Raw genomic sequence first — 21,483 nt, forward strand, 5'->3', positions numbered from 1 at the left:
CTGTGCTCAATAATTCTGCCTGGTATCAAATCAGGCCACTGTCCCACCTAGCTTGGTATTTGACTACAGTACAATGACTGGCAGAAGCTTGCCAGGGTTTCAGACAGGGGACATCCAAAGCCCTACCTGAAGATGCTGGGAATTGAAGCTGGGACCTTCTGCTTGCAGAGCATGTCTTCCAGGATGAGACCATGGTAAACCTAAGGTAAAGGTAAAGGGACCCCTGACCATTAGGTCCAGTCGTGACCGACTCTGGAGTTGCGGCGCTCATCTCGCTTTATTGGCCGAGGGAGCCGGCGTACAGCTTCCGCGTCATGTGGCCAGCATGACTAAGCCGCTTCTGGCAAACCAGAGCAGCGCACGGAAACACTGTTTACCTTCCCGCCGGAGCGGTACCTATTTATCTACTTGCACTTTAACGTGCTTTCGAACTGCTAGGTTGGCAGGAGCAGGGATCGAGCAATGGGAGCTCACCCCGTTGCAGGGATTCGAACCACCAACCTTCTGATCGGCAAGTCCTAGGCTCTGTGGTTTAACCCACAGCACCACCCGCATCCCTTATGGTAAACCTGGTCTGGCATTAATTGTATGAATCAGAGACAGGAAAGCTAGGCTGTACACACTCTGTGCACACTTGCTCTACAGAAACATGATAGTAACCTGCATTATACATTACAAGGAAGACTAAGATGCCATAATGTGCTGCAAGCAAAGAGGCGGAGCACAGGAGAATGACCATGATGTGCTATACATGAAAACCCCTGCTGCTGCTCCACTTGTGGAGTGGCTCTTGATCCAGCAGAAGCACCTGCTAATGTAAGAGGAAAGGAGACAATTTCCCCAGCACCCCACAGCACCTTCCACACTGGTTCCACAGCAAACCTCCAAAAAAGATCTGGGGAGTGGGTCACAGTGCAAATCAGCAAATGTTGCTGCTGTTGTTAAACTTACTAGTCACCTAGGTGGTCCCCAAGCAACTGACATTGAAGGACATATGCATAAATACAATAGAAAATAAAAATCAAATGAAAACATTTCATACGGCATGTTAGAAAACAAAAATAAGTAACAGCCCCCATTCCATAACAGCGATAACTACATTGGCAGCATGGTGACAAACAAACCAAAACCTCCACCCCAAACCACACCAATATAGGAACATAGGAAGCTGTCCTATACTGAGTCAGATGGTAACGAGTCCATCTAGCTCATGCCTGTCTACACCAGTGATGGCCAAACTTGGCCCTCCAGCTGTTTTGGGACTACAACTCCCATCATCCCTAGCTAACAGGACCAGTGGTCAGGGATGATGGGAATTGTAGTCTCAAAACAGCTGGAGGGCCAAGTTTGGCTGTCACTGGTCTACACTGACCGCCAATGGCTTCTTCAGGGTTTCCGATAGGGATCTCTCCCACTCCTACCTGGAGATGATGGGGATTAAACCTGGGACCTTCCGGCTAAAAGCAGGTGCACTACTGCAAACCACCATACAATACTCCCACCCACTGACCAGAAAATACAAATACAAACTCAAATACCATCAGCCCCCTTTCCCTAGCCCAGACATCCCTGACTCAGAATTCAGCCATGACAACACAGCATTAGTTTGTTTGTTTTTCCATCCATGTTAGTGGATATCTCTGCTGGATCAAGTTGTTCCAAACACTGGATTTCACCCATAGTGAAAGGGTACACAGAACAGGTAGTTCCAGACAATGCAAGCAATTTGTGGCCCTAAGAATCTTCAGCTGCAAGATCCATAAGACCTTCTTGATATTTTCAGAAGTTCTCCAGTTTCAAAAGTCAAGTTTCTAGTGTTTACGGCAGCAAAACTATTTGACATGTGATAAGGAGACTACTGGATGGGAATACACTGTAACTGGAAAGGCTTTTCCATGTTTTCTAACTTCCGCCACCAATAAGAATTTTAGTTTAGCATAGGAAATTTAGTTTCCTAAATTCATTTGGGAAATTCATTTTTAAAACTGCATGCAGCACTAATTTAATATATTAACACTGCATACACAGAGACAAGATATGCAGCTTAGCTTCAGCAATCTAACACATTATGTTACTCTTGGGCCCTCACAAACTGTTCACCCATTGGGTTTCAAAACCAGATTTCTATCGCACTGTTGGAACACATACCTTTTGTTGGAGGAACTAGGCACTAACATTTGATCTCACTTGACTTTCAAAGTGTGTTAATTAATTCAGCTATATAGTGGCTAAGGTTATGATCCAGGATGGAGTGGCATACAAAGGATGAACAAGTTAAATCAGTGATGATCGATTGGGCAAGAGATATATGACATTACATAATGTTTGAGGATTGGGAAAGATTGTGGAAGAAAGGGGTTAAGTTCACTGCATGTACAATGTTAAAGGAAAATATAATGAAAATGATGTATAGATGGTATTTGACCCCTGTTAAACTAGCAAAGATGTATCATAATTGTGATAATCTATGTTGGAAAGGTAAAGAAAAAAAAGGTACTTTTTATCACATGTGGTGGACCTGCCCCAAGGTGAAAGACTTCTGGGAAAAGATTTATAATGAATTGAAAAAAATGTTGAAATATACATTTATAAAGAAACCAGAGGCCTTTCTTCTTGGAATAACAGGTTTGGAATTGCCCAAGAAAGATGTTACATTATTTTCGTATGCCACAACTGCTGCTCGAGTTTTATTAGCTAAGAAGTGGAAAATGCAAAAAGTACCAACTGTGAAAGAATGGCAGATGAAGATGATGGATTTTTCGGAGCTAGCCGGCCTGACCGGAAAAGTCCGCGACCAGAAGGAAGAGGAGTACCAGGAAGAATGGATGAAAGTTAATGATTATTTAGTTAAATACATTAAGTTAAATTAATTGGAAAAAGCTTGCAATTACCAGATAGGCTTAGGATTTAAACAAGTTATGTGATGAATTAATATGTTTAATGCTGAATTGGTAAGATAGAATGATGTTAAGCGATTAAGTTAAATTTATAAGAACTTTGATTTGGAAAACCGTTAAAATGATATGCATTGAAATTCAACTAGGGAGATACGAGGAAGTCACTTAACAATGTTAATAAGATTAGCTTTAATAAGGTTATGTTGTTTGTTTGTTTGTTTGTTTGTTTGTTTGTTTGTTTGTTTGTGTGTTTATAATTTTGTGAAAATCAATTAAAAAATTGAAGGAAAAAAAGGTTATGATCCCGGAAGAGGGCCGGCCCATCCATGAGACAAGATGAGGCAACTGCCTCAGGCAGCAGGATCCACCAGAGTAGCAGTTCCTGATGTCCATCTTTCTTTCCTCCCTTGTTCTTGATGTAGATCTTCCCTCACCCTTTCTTCCCTGGTGGGGAGGAGGGTGTCATTTTGGGGCCCGCCTCAGGTGCCAAAATGTCTTGGCTAGGATAAAGCCAAGATAATAAAGCCCCACTCTCTCAGACTCAGCTCCCACCTTGCAACAACCCTGCCTCTTGCGAAGGTTTTCATTATAATTATTAGAATTAGAGCCAATATGAAATTCCATTAAAAGAATTATTAAGTTCAAACTATGGTGGACCTTGGGGAGTGAAATATGACTCCTAAACCTCATATTGTCTATTGCAGCCACCATCTGTTTCAAGATTTGGGAGCTACAATTTTGCTCCCCGACATCTTAGTGGCTGGAGGTTACTGTGTTTCTGTTCTCAAGATTATCAGAGAGCAGGAATAATTGTCCTCAGGAATGCTCATACCAGTAATCCATGAAAAGGAAACATGGTGGCCAACAACCAACCATAGCAATGTTGTGGTGCAACATTGCTACTGATATTCACTGCAAATTTCACCACTTTTTGTATCATTCCCAAATAGCCGAAAGTGCCCTAAGTTCTGGAGCCTGTAAACTAGGGAGATAAAAATAGGAAAACATTTTGGCTCAGATCTAATTCTAAATTGCACATGTCCATAAAGTAGCACTCCTTCTAGTTGCATAGGATACAATCCAACACACATGATTACCTGGAAGCAAGTTCTATTGAATTCAATAGGACTTATTTCTTGGTAGACATGCATAGGACCTCCCTGTAGTGTTTCAATATTAAATTCATGCTGGGTGGACATATTGCTTATTGGATAGACAAATCACTTGGTGGTCTCGTCAGTTACAATTTACTCTTACTCAGCAAGAATTTACAACATTTCTTTCAGTCCCTACTTTGGCATAAGATCTGTCATAGTCAAGATCAGACTGATGGAGAAATAGATGACAAACCATTTCAGATCAGAACTGACAGGCAGGCCCCTGCTGAATTCAAGAGAGTTCAAGGATTAACCGCAGGATTTTACGGTATAGAATTAAAACCTACATTAATCTAAAGCGTCTAATTATAGCTTCTGCACAAAGACTTTATGGTAACTATTTTCCAACTCTAAACAAATGAACTGCAAAGCTTTAAATCTCACGCACTGAGGTTGTTCACTTATGCACAAAAATATTCACACCCTCTAAAAGTTTTAATTTCAGACTCATGCTCTAGGGGGGTTATTGTTTTGCTGTTTTTGTTTTACTCATTTTCTTTTTTACCCTGTATTTTACTCTGTGAACTGCCCCAAGATCTTTTGATGAAGGGCAGCATATAATTCTCATAAATAAATAAATAGTCATTAGTTGCCGTCACTTCACTACAAGAAACGGATGCAGCCCATACAGACCACACATGGAATGGAATTCAATGGTCAAACTCATAACCTACATGCAACGTCCCCAATCCAATATCTGGCCTCTCCAGTTAAAAGGATTTTGGATAGCAAGACTTGAATTTTTATTTTATTTTTGTCTCTGGAGACCCTGTGGAGTGCAACACTGACCTAAGTAGACCTATGGTCTGACACTGTATAAAACAGCTTCATTTATTATGTTAAATTATTAAGGAGGTAGCCATTTTGTGAATGGACACCCTCTGGGGCAGCATTTTTTCAGAGCAGTCACAACATTCCCTCAAAATTCCAAGCTTGCCTGTTGATGATCCCTAGTTTACAAAAAGGGGAACATTTTGCAGATCCCCCTATTAGTGAGCAGAATTGACAAAGGTCTGCCTCAGAATGAGGCCGCTTCATATATCCACATGCCCATTTATTTTCATTGGAGTCATTTACTTTCATCTGAGTTCACAAAAGATGACAAAACCTTCTCAGAGTGCTTTACCCAACAAGGAACAAGACAAAAGATCAGGTTGTTTATTAGATGCAGTACATATGTTCTATGGAGTTTCTAGATCTTGCCTTGCATTCCATCAAAATCTTATCCCACACATCTCACGTTCCAAGAATATGATCCTGTGCAGCCACCTTCTCAGACCTAATTCTACGAAGACATGTAGGGTTGACTCCTGCAAATTCACCTGTGACCTTGCTTAGCCACCTAACATAACCAATGCCACCACAACAGCCATTGCTAATATTTGTTAATGTGCTTTAAGTTGGGGGTGGAAAACGTGTGTGTTCCAGATGGCGCTAAACTACAATTCCCATCATGCCTGGCCACTAATGATACTTGCTGGGGCTGATGGGAGTTGTATTTCAGTAGCAACTGGAGAGCCACAGGTTCCCCCACCCCTGCTTTAACTGAAGTAGTCTCTCTGCATTTGCAAACTAAGCTTTACTTTTAAAGTCCCCAATTAACTATATTGTTGGAGAGCCATAGGCATTGCTATATTGCAGCACACATATGGGCACACAGCAGTGAATATTACCCAACCATCAATTTAAGTGGGGGAAATACGGTTTATATATGTCGCAGGTGCAAAAGCAGGGGGGTAAAACTAACATCCAATTGCAGCATCTTTTCTGAATTTTGGAGTTACATAAATTATTTTCAAATTCAGAGTGTCGCTTAAAATTAATTGCGTTACTCTGCGGTAGCTGGTCTAACCCAACTGCGGTGAAGTGAAGAAGTCTGCATTTCTGTCTGTTCCAGATACAGATTCTCCCCAGTAATTAGGACACTGGATGAGGAAGGAACACAAAAGCTACAAAAAGAAATGAAGTCATTTGAGCAAAAAAGGATTACTAGTGGCAAACAGCAAAAGACCGTATTCCAGATTAAGGCTTTCTGAAACAATCCTTTGTGCGGGATCTTTCCTAAGTTTCTGAACAAAGCTATTCACCGGTATTTTTTCTTAACACTTATTGCACAGAAACCAGGAAATCTGAAAATGCAAGAATTCGGGTAAGTCCTTCCTTTTTTAATTGTCTGAAATTTGGGGGGCAGTTTTTTAAAACCGTGTGTTTCACATCCATTTTTTCAACTGAAGAAAAACTCACTCTTTTTGTTCTTAAATGCTTTTCTTTCTCTAAAACGTAGCTTTCATTTCCCGGCCCAGGTTAGACTTACCTGGGGAAAAGCACAGCAGCTGCAAAAAGGGGACGGGCGATGAAATTGATCGCACTGTTAGAAACACTCGTGCTAATTGTATAGAGAGAGACAACCTTCTTAATGGAGCTCCAGAGCCCCACGTTGGAAACTTCACATACCTTGAGGACTTCCATTGGCACTTGAGTAGCAGGAGGGAGACTGGCTGGGAGGCTGACGTTGATGGCTGGTGTCTGACTCAGCGCCACTCTCTGCTGCATGAACTGGGCTGCTTGCTGTTTCTGTTGCTGCTCTCGGCGCTCCTGCTCCTGCATCTGCTCACGCATGAGCTGCTGTCGTAGCAAAATCCGTGATGTCATACTGGAGGAGCTTAGCGGGGGCTTCGAAGCTCCAGGGTGCTCAGAGCTGCTGGGGGAAAACACCAGAAGACACAGATAGTTCCATTACTCATCAATTGCATTGGCTGGACTCGGTAGACTTGCACTGGGGGTGGGGGGGAGTACATGCGCCAGGGGAAGGGAATCTTTGTCAAAGCATACATAGCACGGGCTGAGATTTTTAACTAGTTGCTCGGTCAGTGGGTCTTAGCAGCCTGGTTATGTAAAATTCATACCTTTCCCTTTCAAGTTCAACTCGGAATGCATCGTTCAAAACTTAATGCACAGCTCTGATATGCATAGTTAAATACTGCTGCGTGATAAGCACTCAAATGATTTTATAACCACTACAGTTTAGGTGCATGTACCATAGAATCATTAAAATTGTAGAGTTGGAAGGGACCCTGAGAGACATCCAGCCCAATCCTCTGCGATGAAGGAATCTCAGCTAAAGCATCCATGACATATATATAAATAAGTTTTATTTTTCTCTCCTTTCAAACAAGGTTCCTTTTTGTCAAAAAGTCTGGTGGTGGAGCTAACCATTTCAAAACAATCAAATCAACTGTGCAATCCCTATACATGTCTACTACTAAAAAAAAGGCTTGATTTCAAAGGAAATTGGGTATAGGACTGCACCCTAAGTTACCGTTCTGGGTCCCTTGTTTTGATTGATTTCATGTAGTAAGGCAGAAATGCACCCTCACAGCTGATAAAATGGCAAACATGGAAACTGCTTTTTTATTATTAATATTCTGCAAGGGAGTTACAATATTGCCTGAGAAAGCACATGGACTCTGCATGTATTTCTGGGTCATGGCCAATCACCACGAGCATATTTTTGACCTTTAGATACTTCTTAAACAACAACACAGTCCCAGGACTATTGTAAATATTTCAGCCTAAATCTCTTAAAAGACCTCCAGGAAACAAGCACACAAGTGTATTCTGGTCTAAATTTAATCTGCTGGCATACTGCATCAAAGCATATAAAAATGGAAGTAACCCAGTACCACACATTGATTCCACAGCATGTAATCAAACAAGCTGATTGCCACTTATGTGAAGGGGAGAAGTTGTGGGGTGACTTTTCACTCACTGAACTTGAAAGTGAGTTTAAGTCTACAGTCAAACCTTGGTTCCCAAATGCCTCCGTTTTGGAACGTTTCAGCTTCTGAACACCACAAACCCGAAAGTAAGTGTTATGGTTTCCAAATGTATTTTGGAAGCCAAAAGTCTGACATGGCTTCCGCTTGAGTGCAGGAAGCTCCTGCAGCCAATCAGAAGCCATGCCTCGGTTGTCGAACATTTTGGAAGCCGAATGGGCTTCCGGAACGGATTACGTTCAACAACCAAGGTTTGACTTTGTGTGTGTGTGTGTGTGTGTGTGAAACCTTTATTGCGGTCTGGAGTTCATACCGATAAGAGATAAAGTATCAATATACTGCCCACCCCTAATATATATATGCAATTAAAATAGAAATTTAAATAAGGGAGTTTTCAGAAGTGAACATTAGGTGAGCATTTCCACCTCTGCAAAAAATGAAGTTCAGCCTATGGTTCCCTTTTAATCAGTACAGTGGTACCTTGGGTTAAAGACACTTCAGGTTACAGACTCTGCTAACCCAGAAACAGTACCTTGGGTTAAGAAATTTGCTTCAGGATGAGAACAGAAATCATGCACCGACGCTGTGGCAGCGGGAGGCCCCATTTAGCTAAAGTGGTACCTCAGGTTAAGAACAGTTTCAGGTTTAGAACGGACCTCCGGAAAGAATTAAGTACTTAACCCGAGGTACCACTGTAATCACTTCCAGGGAACCATACAAATTTCTCAGCAAAGGTAGGTAATATTAAGGACCTCCATGGATTCTATCCCTATAGATTTTGCTATTGAAAACAAATTAGGATTCATTTCTAGGAGGGAAAAGTTGTGTATGTTTTGAGAAAAACCCCAAATAGGGACAGAAATTGTTAAGAGTGCCCCACTAGGCATAAAAGATGGACAGAGCAAAGTCTCATCCTCCCCAATTAACATCCAGAGCTGTACATTATTAACATATCTAAATAAGCGTATTTTCATTCTTCATGTCAATAATCTGTAGTTTGAAATGTGAGTATTTTAAGACCAAAAAAAGGTTTAAACCCACATTTCAGACCGAACTATTTTTTCCCCCTCCAACATCCCGCCGCCCAAAAGGATGGGGGTAGGGGTGGAGAATGATGACCATCTTGCTGTTTCAGGCCTGTCAGGTTGAAACATTCCCAGGGAGACTGATCCTTTTGATAAAACAAGAGAAAAAACCTTTGCGGTGAAACTAATGCAGCTGCGGAATAATCGCACTAATTAGCTGCTCAAGAGAAATCACTGACTGTGATACTCACAGAGAAAAGGGAATACTTTCAATTAAGGGCGAAGTGTTCTCATATCCTACAATGCATCACAGGGAATCCCTAACTTTTTAGTGGGAAAGTTCATACCTTAGGTAAACAGCTACTGATTTTCATCAAAAGGAAAGAATTGGAACAGAGAATGCTATACAGTGGTACCTCGGGTTACATACGCTTCAGGTTACATACGCTTCAGGTTACAGACTCCGCTAACCCAAAAATAGTACCTCAGGTTAAGAACTTTGCTTCAGGATGAGAACAGAAATCGTGCTCCGTTGGCGCGGCAGCAGCAGGAGGCCCCATTAGCTAAAGTGGTGCTTCAGGTTAAGAACAGTTTCAGGTTAAGAAAGGACCTCCGGAACGAATTAAGTACTTAACCCGAGGTACCACTGTACAAATCCCCCAACAAGTACCATCTTCTTGTAGCTAGCCCAGGGCGGGGTGGGGAGAAAAACGTGTTGCTTAATTTTACATTAATGTTTACAGAGTGACAGATCTAGCATCATCACCTAGCTCAGCCTTTCCCAACCTTGGGTGTTGGACTACAACTCCCATCACCCCTGCCCACTGGTCCTGCTAGCTAGGGAAGATGGGAGTTGTAGTACAACAACAGCGGCGGGCCCAAGGTTGAGAAACGATGGTCTAGCTGTTCACCATTAATGCAGATCTCCCTCAAGCAATTTCAAACCCTACCATACTCCCTTTCAAAAATCTGTGTTTTATATAACAACTTAAGGAGCGGAAGACTGTAAGAATGTGACAGGTTGAGGCAGTTTTGCAAAGTTGATAGACACAAAGGTTAAATAAATACCGTATTTTTTGCACCATAACACTCACTTTTTTCCTCCTAGAAAGTAAGGAGAAATGTCTGTGCGTGTTATGGAGCGAATGCCTACGGATGGCGGGGGGATCTGCTGCAGTCGTGAGCAGAGGATCCATGGTTCCCCTTCCTTCCCTCCTCCGTGGCTTGCTTTGAAACAGCAAAGCGGGAGAAGAGCCGCTGAGTGGGGAGGAGAGAGGGACAGAGAGCCTGCTTGCTTTAAAGGAGCAAAGCGGGAGAGGAGAGGAGCCTTCTCCTCTTATACCCCTCTTCTGCATTATTAACAGCATCCTTCTCCACCCACCCCACGTGTGTTCCTTGTCCCTTGAGTGCTTTTCCTTCCCTCCCCACTTAAAACGTGGTTACAAAGCACGGATCCACATGGATCCTCAGGATTTTTGCACTGGGTCACCCCAAATTCACCATCAGATCACATAGCATGTCCATGGCTACAGCTTGCACCAAAAAAATCACGCACCCACTGTTGCCTGGGGCCGCAGTGGTGCAAAAACGTGGTTACAAAGCATGGATCCACATGGATCCTCAGGATTTTTGCATTGGGCTACCCCAAACTCACCGTCAGGTCACATGTCTGTGGCCACAGCATGAACCACAAAAATCATACATCTGCTGTTTCGTTTAGAATATTTTTTTTCTTGTTTTCCTCCTCTAAAAACTATGTGCGTGTTATGGTCGGGTGCGTGTTATAGAGTGAAAAATACGGTAAATACTGTAACAGTAATCTAACATTTTGACTGTTGTACCTTGAAAGATTGATAAACTGATCTCTTGTCCAAGGACAACCTCCAAAACATTTAAACACAGAGTATGAAAGGAAAATTCAAGAAGATTCTAGGCAAACCTGTAATATCAGAACCAGTTTCATATTTAGGGAATGCTCCAGAGCAAATTTAGGGGGAAAGGGGGCTGCAATGGTAAAAATTGGCCCTGCTCCCCATTCTGCTGTCAGGTTCCTTCCATTAGTGGGCAAACAGCATGATATCACCCTATGAAAGCTAAATGAATTTAGCTTTCATAAGGTAAATATATAATATATACAGTAAGGTAAATATAATAATATGGAAACTAGCTTCAACACTTCCCAAACCTATGGCAGATGTTTAGGTGGTTGGGGCCAACTGAATACCCAAGGGAAATACTACCAGATTTCACATTCTACTGTCAGTGGAACAGACTCCCTTGGAAGTCTCCCCCCCCCCCACCTCTTTTTCACAGAACTGGATGAAATTTACAGGCATAATAGCCCTGACAGCCTGCCACACAAATAAGCCCAAAATTATTTTGCTAGACATATTTTAATGAATAAATACATAAAAGAACCATCTATAACTTCGGCAGAATGGTATTGAATTTGAAGGTGTGTTAGCCCCCTTCCGAGAAGATGGATCCTGACAAATTTCAGAACTGGGGACCCTTGAACCAACCCTGCTTCACCTTGGACAAGCGCAGAATCCCTCTAAGGCACCCCACTTCAGTTCAGGATTTGGGATTTGTCAGAATACACTGCACACGCTGAGTTATGCGCTGTAGTTATTGAGGCTGGTGATCAGCGGCAAGCATCAATGCGCAAGAGGCCTCAGGCTTTTAACTCTACATATAAGATTTTATGATTGCTACCCTCCCCGTTAAGTGTGTGTTCTGTAATATGGTGGGCCCACAACTTATGCTCACTTTACATACACGATCACAACCTTAATGTGTGGGGCAGGTGTGTTTCTGTGTAGATAAATAAATGGAGAGTGGAGAAAACCCACCATTGCCTGCTCTCCAATTATTTATTTTCCTCACATCACTCAGTTGGTCAGAGTGTGGTGCTGATAATGCCAAGGTCATGGCACCCTCCCTGTGGAAAACCCTCCCTTCAGATGCCAAGGAGATAAAAAACCACACAACTTTTAGAAGACATCTCAAGGCAGCCCTGTACCGGGAAGTTTTTAATGCTTGATGTTTTACTATGTTTTAATATATGCTGTAGGGACGCGGGTGATGCTGTGGGTTAAACCACAGAGCCTAGAGCTTGCCGATCAGAAGGTCAACGGTTCGAATCCCTGTGACAGGGGATGCTCGGTCCCTGCTCCTGCCAACCTTGCAGTTTGAAAGCACACAGTGCAAGTAGATAAATAGGTACCGCTCTGGCAGGAAGGTAAATGGTGTTTCCGTGCGCTGCTCTGGTTCGCCAGAAGCGGCTGTCATGCTGGCCACATGACCAGCTGTACGCTGGTTCCCTCGGCCAGTAAAGCGGGATGAGCACTGCAACCCCAGAGTAATCCGCGACTGGACCTAACGGTCAGGGGTCCCTTTACCTTTACCTTTAATATATGCTGTAAGCCGCCCAGAGTGGCTGGGGAAACCCAGACAGGTGGGTGGGGTATAAATAATAATTTTTTTATTAATATTATAAGGTTCAGTCTCCGTATGGGACAGCTGCATATTCCTTCATTGAAGAACGCTGGACTAGATCCCTCCCAACTCTACAATTTTAGGGTTCTACCTGCACACCCATTGGGTTTTCCTTGCTTACAGGGCTCTGGGAAGGAGGTGCAAGGGCTCTGGGTGTGTCCCACAACCTTTCCCGAGCCTAATACACAGCCCTTCACCTTGTGGGGAGGGGGGCGTCCCACTATTTTGCTTTTGTGCACAGAGCCCCAGAACCAAACCCTCGCATAAGTGGCGGGCCAACTGTACTTCAACTCAAAGCGCCGCCAGGACTAAAAAATTTAAAAAGCTCTAGATAGTCAGACAGACATATGCTAAACCAGGGCATCAGGTTGCAACACATTCTTAAGACCTTGTATTTTGACTGGAGGTTGCACTTTTTTCAAGATCTTCCGTGCATGCAAAAAGCTGTATTATGCAACTGTTTTAACACACATAAGTGCATGTGCCTGAGCACACATGCCTCTCATCATCAAAATCACAGACCTGGAGAGTAAACTGGCAACCGGGGAGAGACTAAGTTGATTATAAAATGTTCTGCTCATCTTTGGTAGTAAGGAAAGAGCCAGAAACAGATTTAGCACAGACAGAATTTGAGATAAGCATAATGTTGCTTTTATTCATGCACATAATGTGGAGTATTCCGTTACCACGCGGGCATAAAGAGCATTCATTAGGTGTGAAACTCCAAAGTGGAGAGACATTCCGTTCCCATTCCTTTTTCCAGCTACTGCCAACAGTCCCCCCGGCACTGCTCCACCCACCTCAAAAATTAATTTTGGGCTAAAACATTCCCGGTTGAAGCCAGGCCTTCTTTGGCAAGCAAAACAGATTCGCATAAACCAGGACTGTATTCATATGTCCTAATAAAAGCTGCACACTTGCATTGTATAATCTCCTGGCCAGAAAAAAAATAGAGTCTTTAAGTTTGAAATTAATAGATCAATTATATATATAAAAATACCATCTGCATTACACATCAAACCTTTTGCCAATATTTGGATAAAGAAAGCCATAGCAGTAACAGGTTTGCTAGGGAACTGGCAGAGCTTGGCCTTTGCTTGGGACTCTCATGTCAATCAAACCCTCTGACATTAAGCATTCTAGTAACACCACAGTATTATGCTGATCTATGGCACCCGTTACTGGCTAAACTGGGTGGGGTGGGGACAAAAGACAAGAAGCAATGATGAACCTCAGGAAATACTGCACTGAACTACTAAAAGATCTGTCTGCTTCTTTTAAAAGTATATAATGTGCCCTAGGAATAAACAATAATTATTGGGGTGGTAGGTTGTTCTAAAAGTATCTATTCTGCAATTACATATTCCACTCACTTTTCCTTCCATCTGGGGGTTATACTGCGGCCTTCAAGTTAGTCAAAAAGAAAGAAAGAGAAAAAAAGTCTGAGTAAATTAAAACCTTCCAGCCACAGTTACAAGAAAGCAAGTCTGTCATAGGATGCATTAATGTAAACATCCTGCTCCCCAAAAAGTAAAGGTCTGAATTGCATTCCCAGCTCTGAACAAAAGCCGAAAGCTTTCACTAAGGAAGATTTATCTCTGTGTTGCTTGAAGGGGTGTGGGTGTGTTTTAACCTATTTGGCTTGATGCGCCATAGACATGTCTATTGTTACATCTAGTGTACGAAAGAACTAGATTAGTTTGGAATGTGAAGGGATGAAAGGATTAAAATGCGCCCTTCTGTTCCTCGCTACCCCCACCCCCAAATATCCAGCCAATCTAAAGCTAATCTTCAGGCTACTGCTTCGAGTTCCCAAAGCTTTTGCCATTTATGCTTCAAACAAGCAACAGGAAAATATGAACCACTGATTCATAGTCAAACAAGTGGCACTGGGGATGAGTTCTGTTCTGAAAGCCTGGTGCACCAGCACAGCTGCATCCTGGAAGTCCTGTTCATCTCCACGTGCAAAAGATCGAGGTCAGAGCCTTGCATGGGACGAAAAAAGTGATGGTTCTCCTGCTGTACCTCATACTGAAAGAACATATCTCAGCTACCTAGTAGACATCAATATGGTGCCTTCAACTGAACTCTGTTGGGGGTTTTCTCAGGTAAGCAACTTATCAAACACCACTTAAGATAAATTCCGCCTGAGTGTTTAGTCACTGCTGTTTTACTAAAGGTAGGAGGAGGACAAAATGGTGAACCGATGGTGCAGGGCAAGTTGAACTAGTAATAGCAGAGCTTTCAAGAGCTGAGCAATGCACCCCTCTCGCTAAAATTAATAAAGCAGCATTATTCAGCCAAGATGAGACACCAGTCAAATGTTTTAAGTGTCTGGGAACAGCATAACACGGCCTAAATAATCTTCTGATTAAAGGCAGCTGTCTAAGAAGTCCAGTGGTAAGTGAAGTAAAAAAACTTTTAACGTATCTGCTAACTGATTCATATTTTTTGGGATGGAAAGGGGCTGCGATTACACACAGTCCACACACAGAGGGTGCAATCCAGGTAAAATTAGAAGTTTATACTATGTCCCAGTGAAAAACTATGGCATAGTTGAATGCAGTTAAATCCAACCAATTTGAATTTGTTTAGGGTTGATTAAACCTTCTGCATCATATAAACAATCTATTTTGTGAGTGAAGGAATCCATATGAAGTCACAGGGATCAAACTACCCAATGATAAGATGGGAGCTCTATAATTCTTTTCTCTTAAGCAAGAGGAGCTTGAGCATTCTGCAAGCCTGACCAGAGGTAGGTAGATTTGGAAGAGACTGCTTAAATCTCCCCTCCTTGAATGTGTTCAGAATTGCTCTTTCCAAACTGTTTTCTAATGTGTTTTCTAATGAGTAATTTGGAAGGAAGGATGGATCTAGGGCAAATCTCCACTGATGTTGCTTTCCAAAAACATTATCAGATGCCCACCTCCATGGATACGTCCCTCAAAGAGTGAACCATGTTGCACAGTTCACAACTTTGTCACTTCCCAATAACTGCACTGAGCTTAGAAGGGCCACCACTCAGGGGTAGACCATATGCTTTGAATGCAGAATGCCCCTGGCACAACCCCTGGTAACTTTGCAGGGCCATGGGGCGGGCAGGGGCAAGAGAAGGTCCCAGATCTAATCACACTGTGTAGAACTTTGGTTGCCTTCAACTCTGCCACCCCTCCTCCTCTTCACGATGGTTGCAGCGGCGTCCCCTCCTTTCCCCCTTTGGTTTGCTTCTCCCTCTCTCTTTGCTACACTTTTAGCAACAGCTGCAGCCTCCTCTCTCTTTCCGCTCCCCCCCCCATCCCACTTTTTGGCAGCAACAGCAGCTGTGGCAGTGTGGTCCTGTGCCTCAACTTCCCTGCCTCTTGGCTCACTCTAGAAAGGGACGTGTTGGAGAGCATCTTTGGGAGGCAGCTGGTTTGGCCAGGCAGTGGGCTGTTGACTACTGCTGCTAGTGCTAGGCACAGCCCCCACCCCACCCCCGCTGCCAGTACATCAATCCTACTTACCATGCAAGGGACAGTCCTGTATCTCTAAGGTATATTAAGGAGTATCGCCCATCTGAAATCCCAGAGAGCCAGCGCCACTATTAGGGTTGCCATATGCCATCGGGAACTGCATCTGGGCAGGAACCCCTTTAATGTCAGGAAATTTTGTCTGTGGATATTTCTGTGGTTTTTTGGGGGGGGGCTCTAAAACTCATTTTTTGGGGGGGGAACCACTTTACTTAAAAAAGCTCAACGACTTTTCTGTTCGTACAGTGGTACCTCAGGTTACATACTCTTCAGGTTACAGACTCCACTAACCCAGAAATAGTACCTCAGGTTAAGAACTTTGCTTCAGGTTGAGAACAGAAAACGTGCGGTGGTGGCGCAGCGGCAGCAGGAGGCCCCATTAGCTAAAGTGGTGTTTCAGGTTAAGAACAGTTTCAGGTTAAGAACAGACCTCCGGAACGAAATAAGTACTTAACCTGAGGTACCACTGTATTTTCACTTTCTGAAATATGGCAACCTTAATCACTACAGACAATACAGCACCGAGCTATATGGACCAATGGTCTGACTCTGTATAAAGTGGCTTCCCATATGTTCAGCCTGGAATCCTTCTTAATAAATGGATCGCTAGCTTGTTTCTCCATGAAATTATAACCCTTTAATAGTGTTGCATTGTTTCATTGTTCGTAGAGGCAGAAATGAACTTTTAAATGGTTGTAAGGAGCAAGTCCTCCCACTGGTAAGTACATACTTCAGAATCATTACCTACTATTCATTCCTGCCCCTTTTAACCAGAAATGTAACAAACCCTGATTTGTAAATTGTGCACTAAGTGTAAATAGTATTACTAGTGTCTACTGTTGGAATACCCATGGAATACCCTGTAAAACATAATAATGGAAGCAGTTTAGAAGAGTCAATACATTTGTAGTCGACAATACACAACAACACAAGCCAGTGTTTTTCTTCATATATCTATTGTAACATTTTGTGCTTCATTCCTAAACTTAACAATTGATTGCAGGCTGTACTGAAACTGGATTCAACTGTCCTGTTAGCTGGCATGATCTAAACTAGAGCCATTTAGAAAACAACAACTTTGCATTCAACTTTGTCCTTTCCTGCCAAGGATAGAACAATAAACCTGGCAAAAATTGTTTTTATACACGGATTGATAAATGCATGCACTATTGATAATAGCTGCTGTGCGGCAAGTGTCCCACAGAATATAGGATCAAAACACCTGATAGAATAACCTAGATGCTCTGGAAAGCCTCAACAGTTAGGATAAAAAATCACAAGCCTCAACTTCCGTGCCGGGATAAAGTTTTCGCAGAATTGCAGTAGGTGCCCCAGAATGAGACAGCAGCAAGGAAATCCAACTGTTATTTCCACTCAGCTAGCCTTTAAGGCAAAAATGACCCAGACCTGAGTATATAGCATGCAGGACTGGCCTGCATAACAAGACATTTATTTTAGAGTTTAAGGGCCAGGAATCAAGATGCTTTGCAGCTTCTCTTAGTTAAAAAAATAAAATGTGCTAGTGATGGACAGGGTGTTTCTTTTGAAAAGGATAGATCAAAACAAAGTGCCCTGCATGTACAGGTCTGCATCCTTCATCATCTCATTCGAGTGGTTTGTACTAGGGGTGAAGAAGGACTTTCTTTTGTTTAGGATTTAAATGTGAACCTCACCTACCCAAACGCTATGTGAAATGAAACACAGCTATACCTTCTATATTCACGGTCTTCCAGCTTTTGTTGCGCAGCTCTCCAAGTCGAAAATGGGTACAAAAATATGTACCCATATGTGAAAACTCTGCATAAAAATGCATATAATAGTGAAAATGACATAAATGTTCGAAGAAATTGCTTGCAAAAAATGTGCACATTAAGAAAAGCTATATGCAAAAATGTGTGTGTGTGTGTGTGTTTTCAGAAAAATCTGTACTAAACTGCTGATGAATTTTCACTTTTTAAAAAGAAATCAATCACAAACTGATACAGAAATTAATAAATCGCAAACTGATACAAAAAGAGATGAACTTAAGACTGATCCATCCCTAGTTAGTAGTCATACTTTTTATTATGTTTATAATTTTTAGCATGTTACAACCCATCTGTTTCCCCAAAACATGAAAATGAGCTCATGTGTAAATAGTCACTTGCTAGGCTGCTTATGACAAACAAGAGGTCATCTCCAGCAGCAGGAAATTTTTGCTGAATTTTGCTTCATGTCATGAAGTGTGACAGAAGAGCATTCATGTGGGCTTGTACTTTTATATGCTAGTTTTGATAGATGCCAATTGGAGAGAATAGTTTCAAACTGAAAGAACTTTGAAGAAAATTCAACAAGCTTAGTATGAATCAACAGTGTGATGCCGCAGCAAAAATTAGAAACTAAAAACTAATGTTATTCTAGGCTTATTTCACTGTCTTCTGTCTTGGTCAGACCACACCTGGACTTCTGTGTTCAGTTCTGGACACCACAGATTAAGAAGGATATTGAAAAGCTAGAACGTGTACAGAGGAGGGCAACCAAGATGATCAAGGGTCTAGAAACCAACCAAGCCTTATGAAGAACAGTTGAGGGAGTTGGATGTGACTAGCATGGAGAAGAGCAGGCTGAAGTGATATGTTAGCCATCTTCAAATATCTAAAGGGTTGTCACATGGAAGACAGTGCAAGCTTGTCTCCTCCTCCACCAGAGGGTAGGACCCAAGCCAATGGATTCAAATTACATGAAAGGAGATTCCAACTATAATAATAGTATAATAATAGTATATTTTTATTATTATTATTATTTCCCCAGCCACTCTGGGCAGCTTCCAACAGAATATTAAAATACAATAATCTATTAAACATTAAAAGCTTCCCTAAACAGGGCTGCCTTCACATGTCTTCTAAAAGTCTGGTAGTTGTTCTTCTCTTTGACATCTGGTGCGAGGGCGTTCCACAGGGCAGGTGCCACTACTGAGAAGGCCCTCTGCCTGGTTCCCTATAACTCGTAGTGAGGGAACCGCCAGAAGGCCCTCGGTGCTGGACCTCAGTGTCCAGGCAGAACGATGGGGGTGGAGACGCTCCTTCAGGTATACTGGACTGAGGCCGTTTAGGGCTTTAAAGGTCAGCACCAACACTTTGAATTGTGCTCGGAAATGTACTGGGAAACTAAACATTAGGAAGACCTTTCTGACAGTAAGAGCTGTTCAACAGTGTAATAGAATACCTCAGAAGGTGGCAAACTCTCCTTCACTAGAGAGTTGAATGGTCACCTGCCATTTAGCTGTGATCTTGCTTTGCAGGGGTTAGACTAGTTGACCATTTCAATTCTACAATTCTATGATTTTAAGTTGTTGCATGCACAGAATGAGATCTGCTTGCGCAACAGTGCTCTTTTCCTCACCTCTCCACCCACTAAATCTGCTCTGGAGGGTTCTGCTCTGACACATCACCTTGGTGCGTCATCCAGTCCTAGAATATTGACCTGAGACAAACTCTCTCCAGTTTCAAGACAAGCCAACTTTGAACCATTGATCAGAATCAGAAGAATCTTAGACTATTTACAGAAATACTGCAAAATTAATGAATGCTAGAATGATGTTGGATTGAAGTTAAGTGGTTTCTAGCTGTAATGGTATAAAAGAATATGAAAAAATGGATTTTTAACAGGTAAAAATTTAATGTTATAATATATTAAGATTAAAGATCAGGATAAATTAAGAAGGGAAAGGAATTGCTGAACTAATAAATTGAACTGGAATACAAAAAAGGGAGGTATGAGGAGGACCGGGAAACAAGCAAATGAAAGATAAGTGATAGAAAGATTGAATTGTTTTTAACTATTTTTATTTTGTATTTTTCTTCTTTTTCTTTTTTCATTTTGTAATATTGTGAAAACCTTAATAAATATTTATTAAAAAAAAAAAGACAAAATAAAGTAAAAAAGCAAATTATGGCCACCAACTAGGATGGCTTTATATAAAAAAAAACAACAACAACACAGAATCAGAAGAATCTTTATTTGCATTAACCACGAGCCATAACAATAAAATAAAAATATACTGAAGACGGAGGTAAAAACTTAACTATACAAAATACATTCCAGAGGTTTACATCAAATAATAAAACTTATTCTAATTCTAATCCCCCCCCCCCTTTTTGCAGTTTTTGCTGTCACCTGATTATCTTGATTTGCTAGAAGAAAGGACACAGGAGCAACGGTTGAGCGACCTGTGACTATACAGCTGCAAATAAAAGTTTTAAATGTGTTGTAATGCAATCATACAAATGTGACACTAGATGGCGATAGTGTGCTATGCCAAATTCAATGTATTTTTTCAAAACCTTTTTATAAAAAAAGCATTTTCTCAGCTTTTTTTATATGTGTGTAGAGCGGTAATAACCTCACTCCTCGAATATTTATAAGGAGCGCAACCTAGAAGTACACGAGCGACTGATTCAATACTGCCACCTACACATGGCACAAATGTATGTTTCCAGCAGAATTTTTTGAAATCGACCCTCAAGTACAGTTGAAGGCAGCACATTTAATCTTGCATAAGTGAAAGAGCACCTGTACTTTGGAACTGTTAAATTTTGCAAACAGGGTGCCAATGTATCAGTTGAACGAATCCAGTTTGTGTAACCAACCAGTGTGTTTATGTGTGCATGCACAGTCACACACTCACAACACCCTGTGAATGCTCCCATGGTGATCAAGTTTAAAGCTATTTTAAAAATAAAATAAAAAATATCTACCATCTGCTAAACAATTGCAAGCATTTAGTATTTTTCCATTGCCCCTCCTTCCTGCCTTTAAAACACACCTTCACAAGCTGCTAAGCAATAAAGCTTTTGCTACTCTAATCAGAGCCTTCCTCATGACCCAAGAATGCTCACTAAATAATTATTAAACTCTGGAGGTGTGGGTTTGGTTTGTTTTTTGCTCGAGTCGCAATTCAAAAAAAGGCTGCAGGTTGATTTGCTTCAATGCTTCATTCTCTTTTCGGGACTGGTGGGATATGTTTCACCAAGAGCTACACAACAAGCAACTGCTGAAAAATTACTACTAGCCAGATCTGTAGAAGATTACTTTCCTGACCATTAAGCAATCCACCAACTACTTTGCTGTTTCCCCCACTGTTTTTACAGCCCCATACATTGAGCTACCACTGAGAAATTTATTTCTTGAACCACAAAAGGTGGTTCAAGAGCAGCACTGGACAGAGAACCCCAAAGATCAGACCCTAAGAGTCTGGGACTCCTCTGCTTCCAAACCTCATAATGAAATGTGCCACTGCTTTACTTTTTGTCTGTTACACCAGTGGTAATAGATATGTTAACTGCAACAAAGCAATGCCAACTGCAATTGTGTTTTTTTTAAGAAAAAAGGTTTTGCAGCTAAAAATATCTCAAATTAAAAATAAAACCGTATTATTCTGTAGTCTTCCTCTTCCAGAAAATATATATTCACACAACTCCTAAAGGAGATGCATTTGACATCAGAAAGTCCATAATGTGTTCCAAATTCAGTGTTTTGTCTGAGCTGTAAATTCATATTACTTTAACAACAAGAAAGCCACGAAAAAGATATATCACTTATCGGTTCTCCGCATTTTAAGTTATTATCATTATCTTGCTCAG

At 41.7% G+C, this 21,483-nt stretch overlaps 1 protein-coding gene and 1 long non-coding RNA gene across 7 annotated transcripts in view; one reads left to right on the forward strand and one right to left on the reverse strand.

Moving 5' to 3' along the window:
- MITF (melanocyte inducing transcription factor) overlaps positions 1–21,483 on the reverse strand; it is a 139,298-nt gene that overhangs the window by 45,581 nt on the left and 72,234 nt on the right. For 4 of the 6 annotated variants that reach the window (XM_080995794.1, XM_080995792.1, XM_080995797.1 and 1 more), the window contains exon 2: positions 6,509–6,755. In XM_080995794.1, coding sequence (XP_080851920.1) covers positions 6,509–6,755 — 247 coding nt within the window. The remainder of the gene's footprint in view (positions 1–6,508; positions 6,756–21,483) is intronic. The other 2 variants (XM_080995793.1, XM_080995796.1) reach the window with 1 other exon arrangement.
- On the forward strand, positions 13,882–21,478 carry LOC308472121. Its single transcript, XR_013983308.1, has 3 exons — positions 13,882–14,461; positions 16,532–16,580; positions 20,005–21,478. It is a non-coding gene; the product is annotated as an uncharacterized lncRNA (long non-coding RNA).

This window comes from Podarcis pityusensis, assembly GCF_964106645.2.
Source record: "Podarcis pityusensis genome assembly, chromosome: 2".
In the NCBI taxonomy this organism is placed as follows: Eukaryota; Metazoa; Chordata; class Lepidosauria; order Squamata; family Lacertidae; genus Podarcis; species Podarcis pityusensis.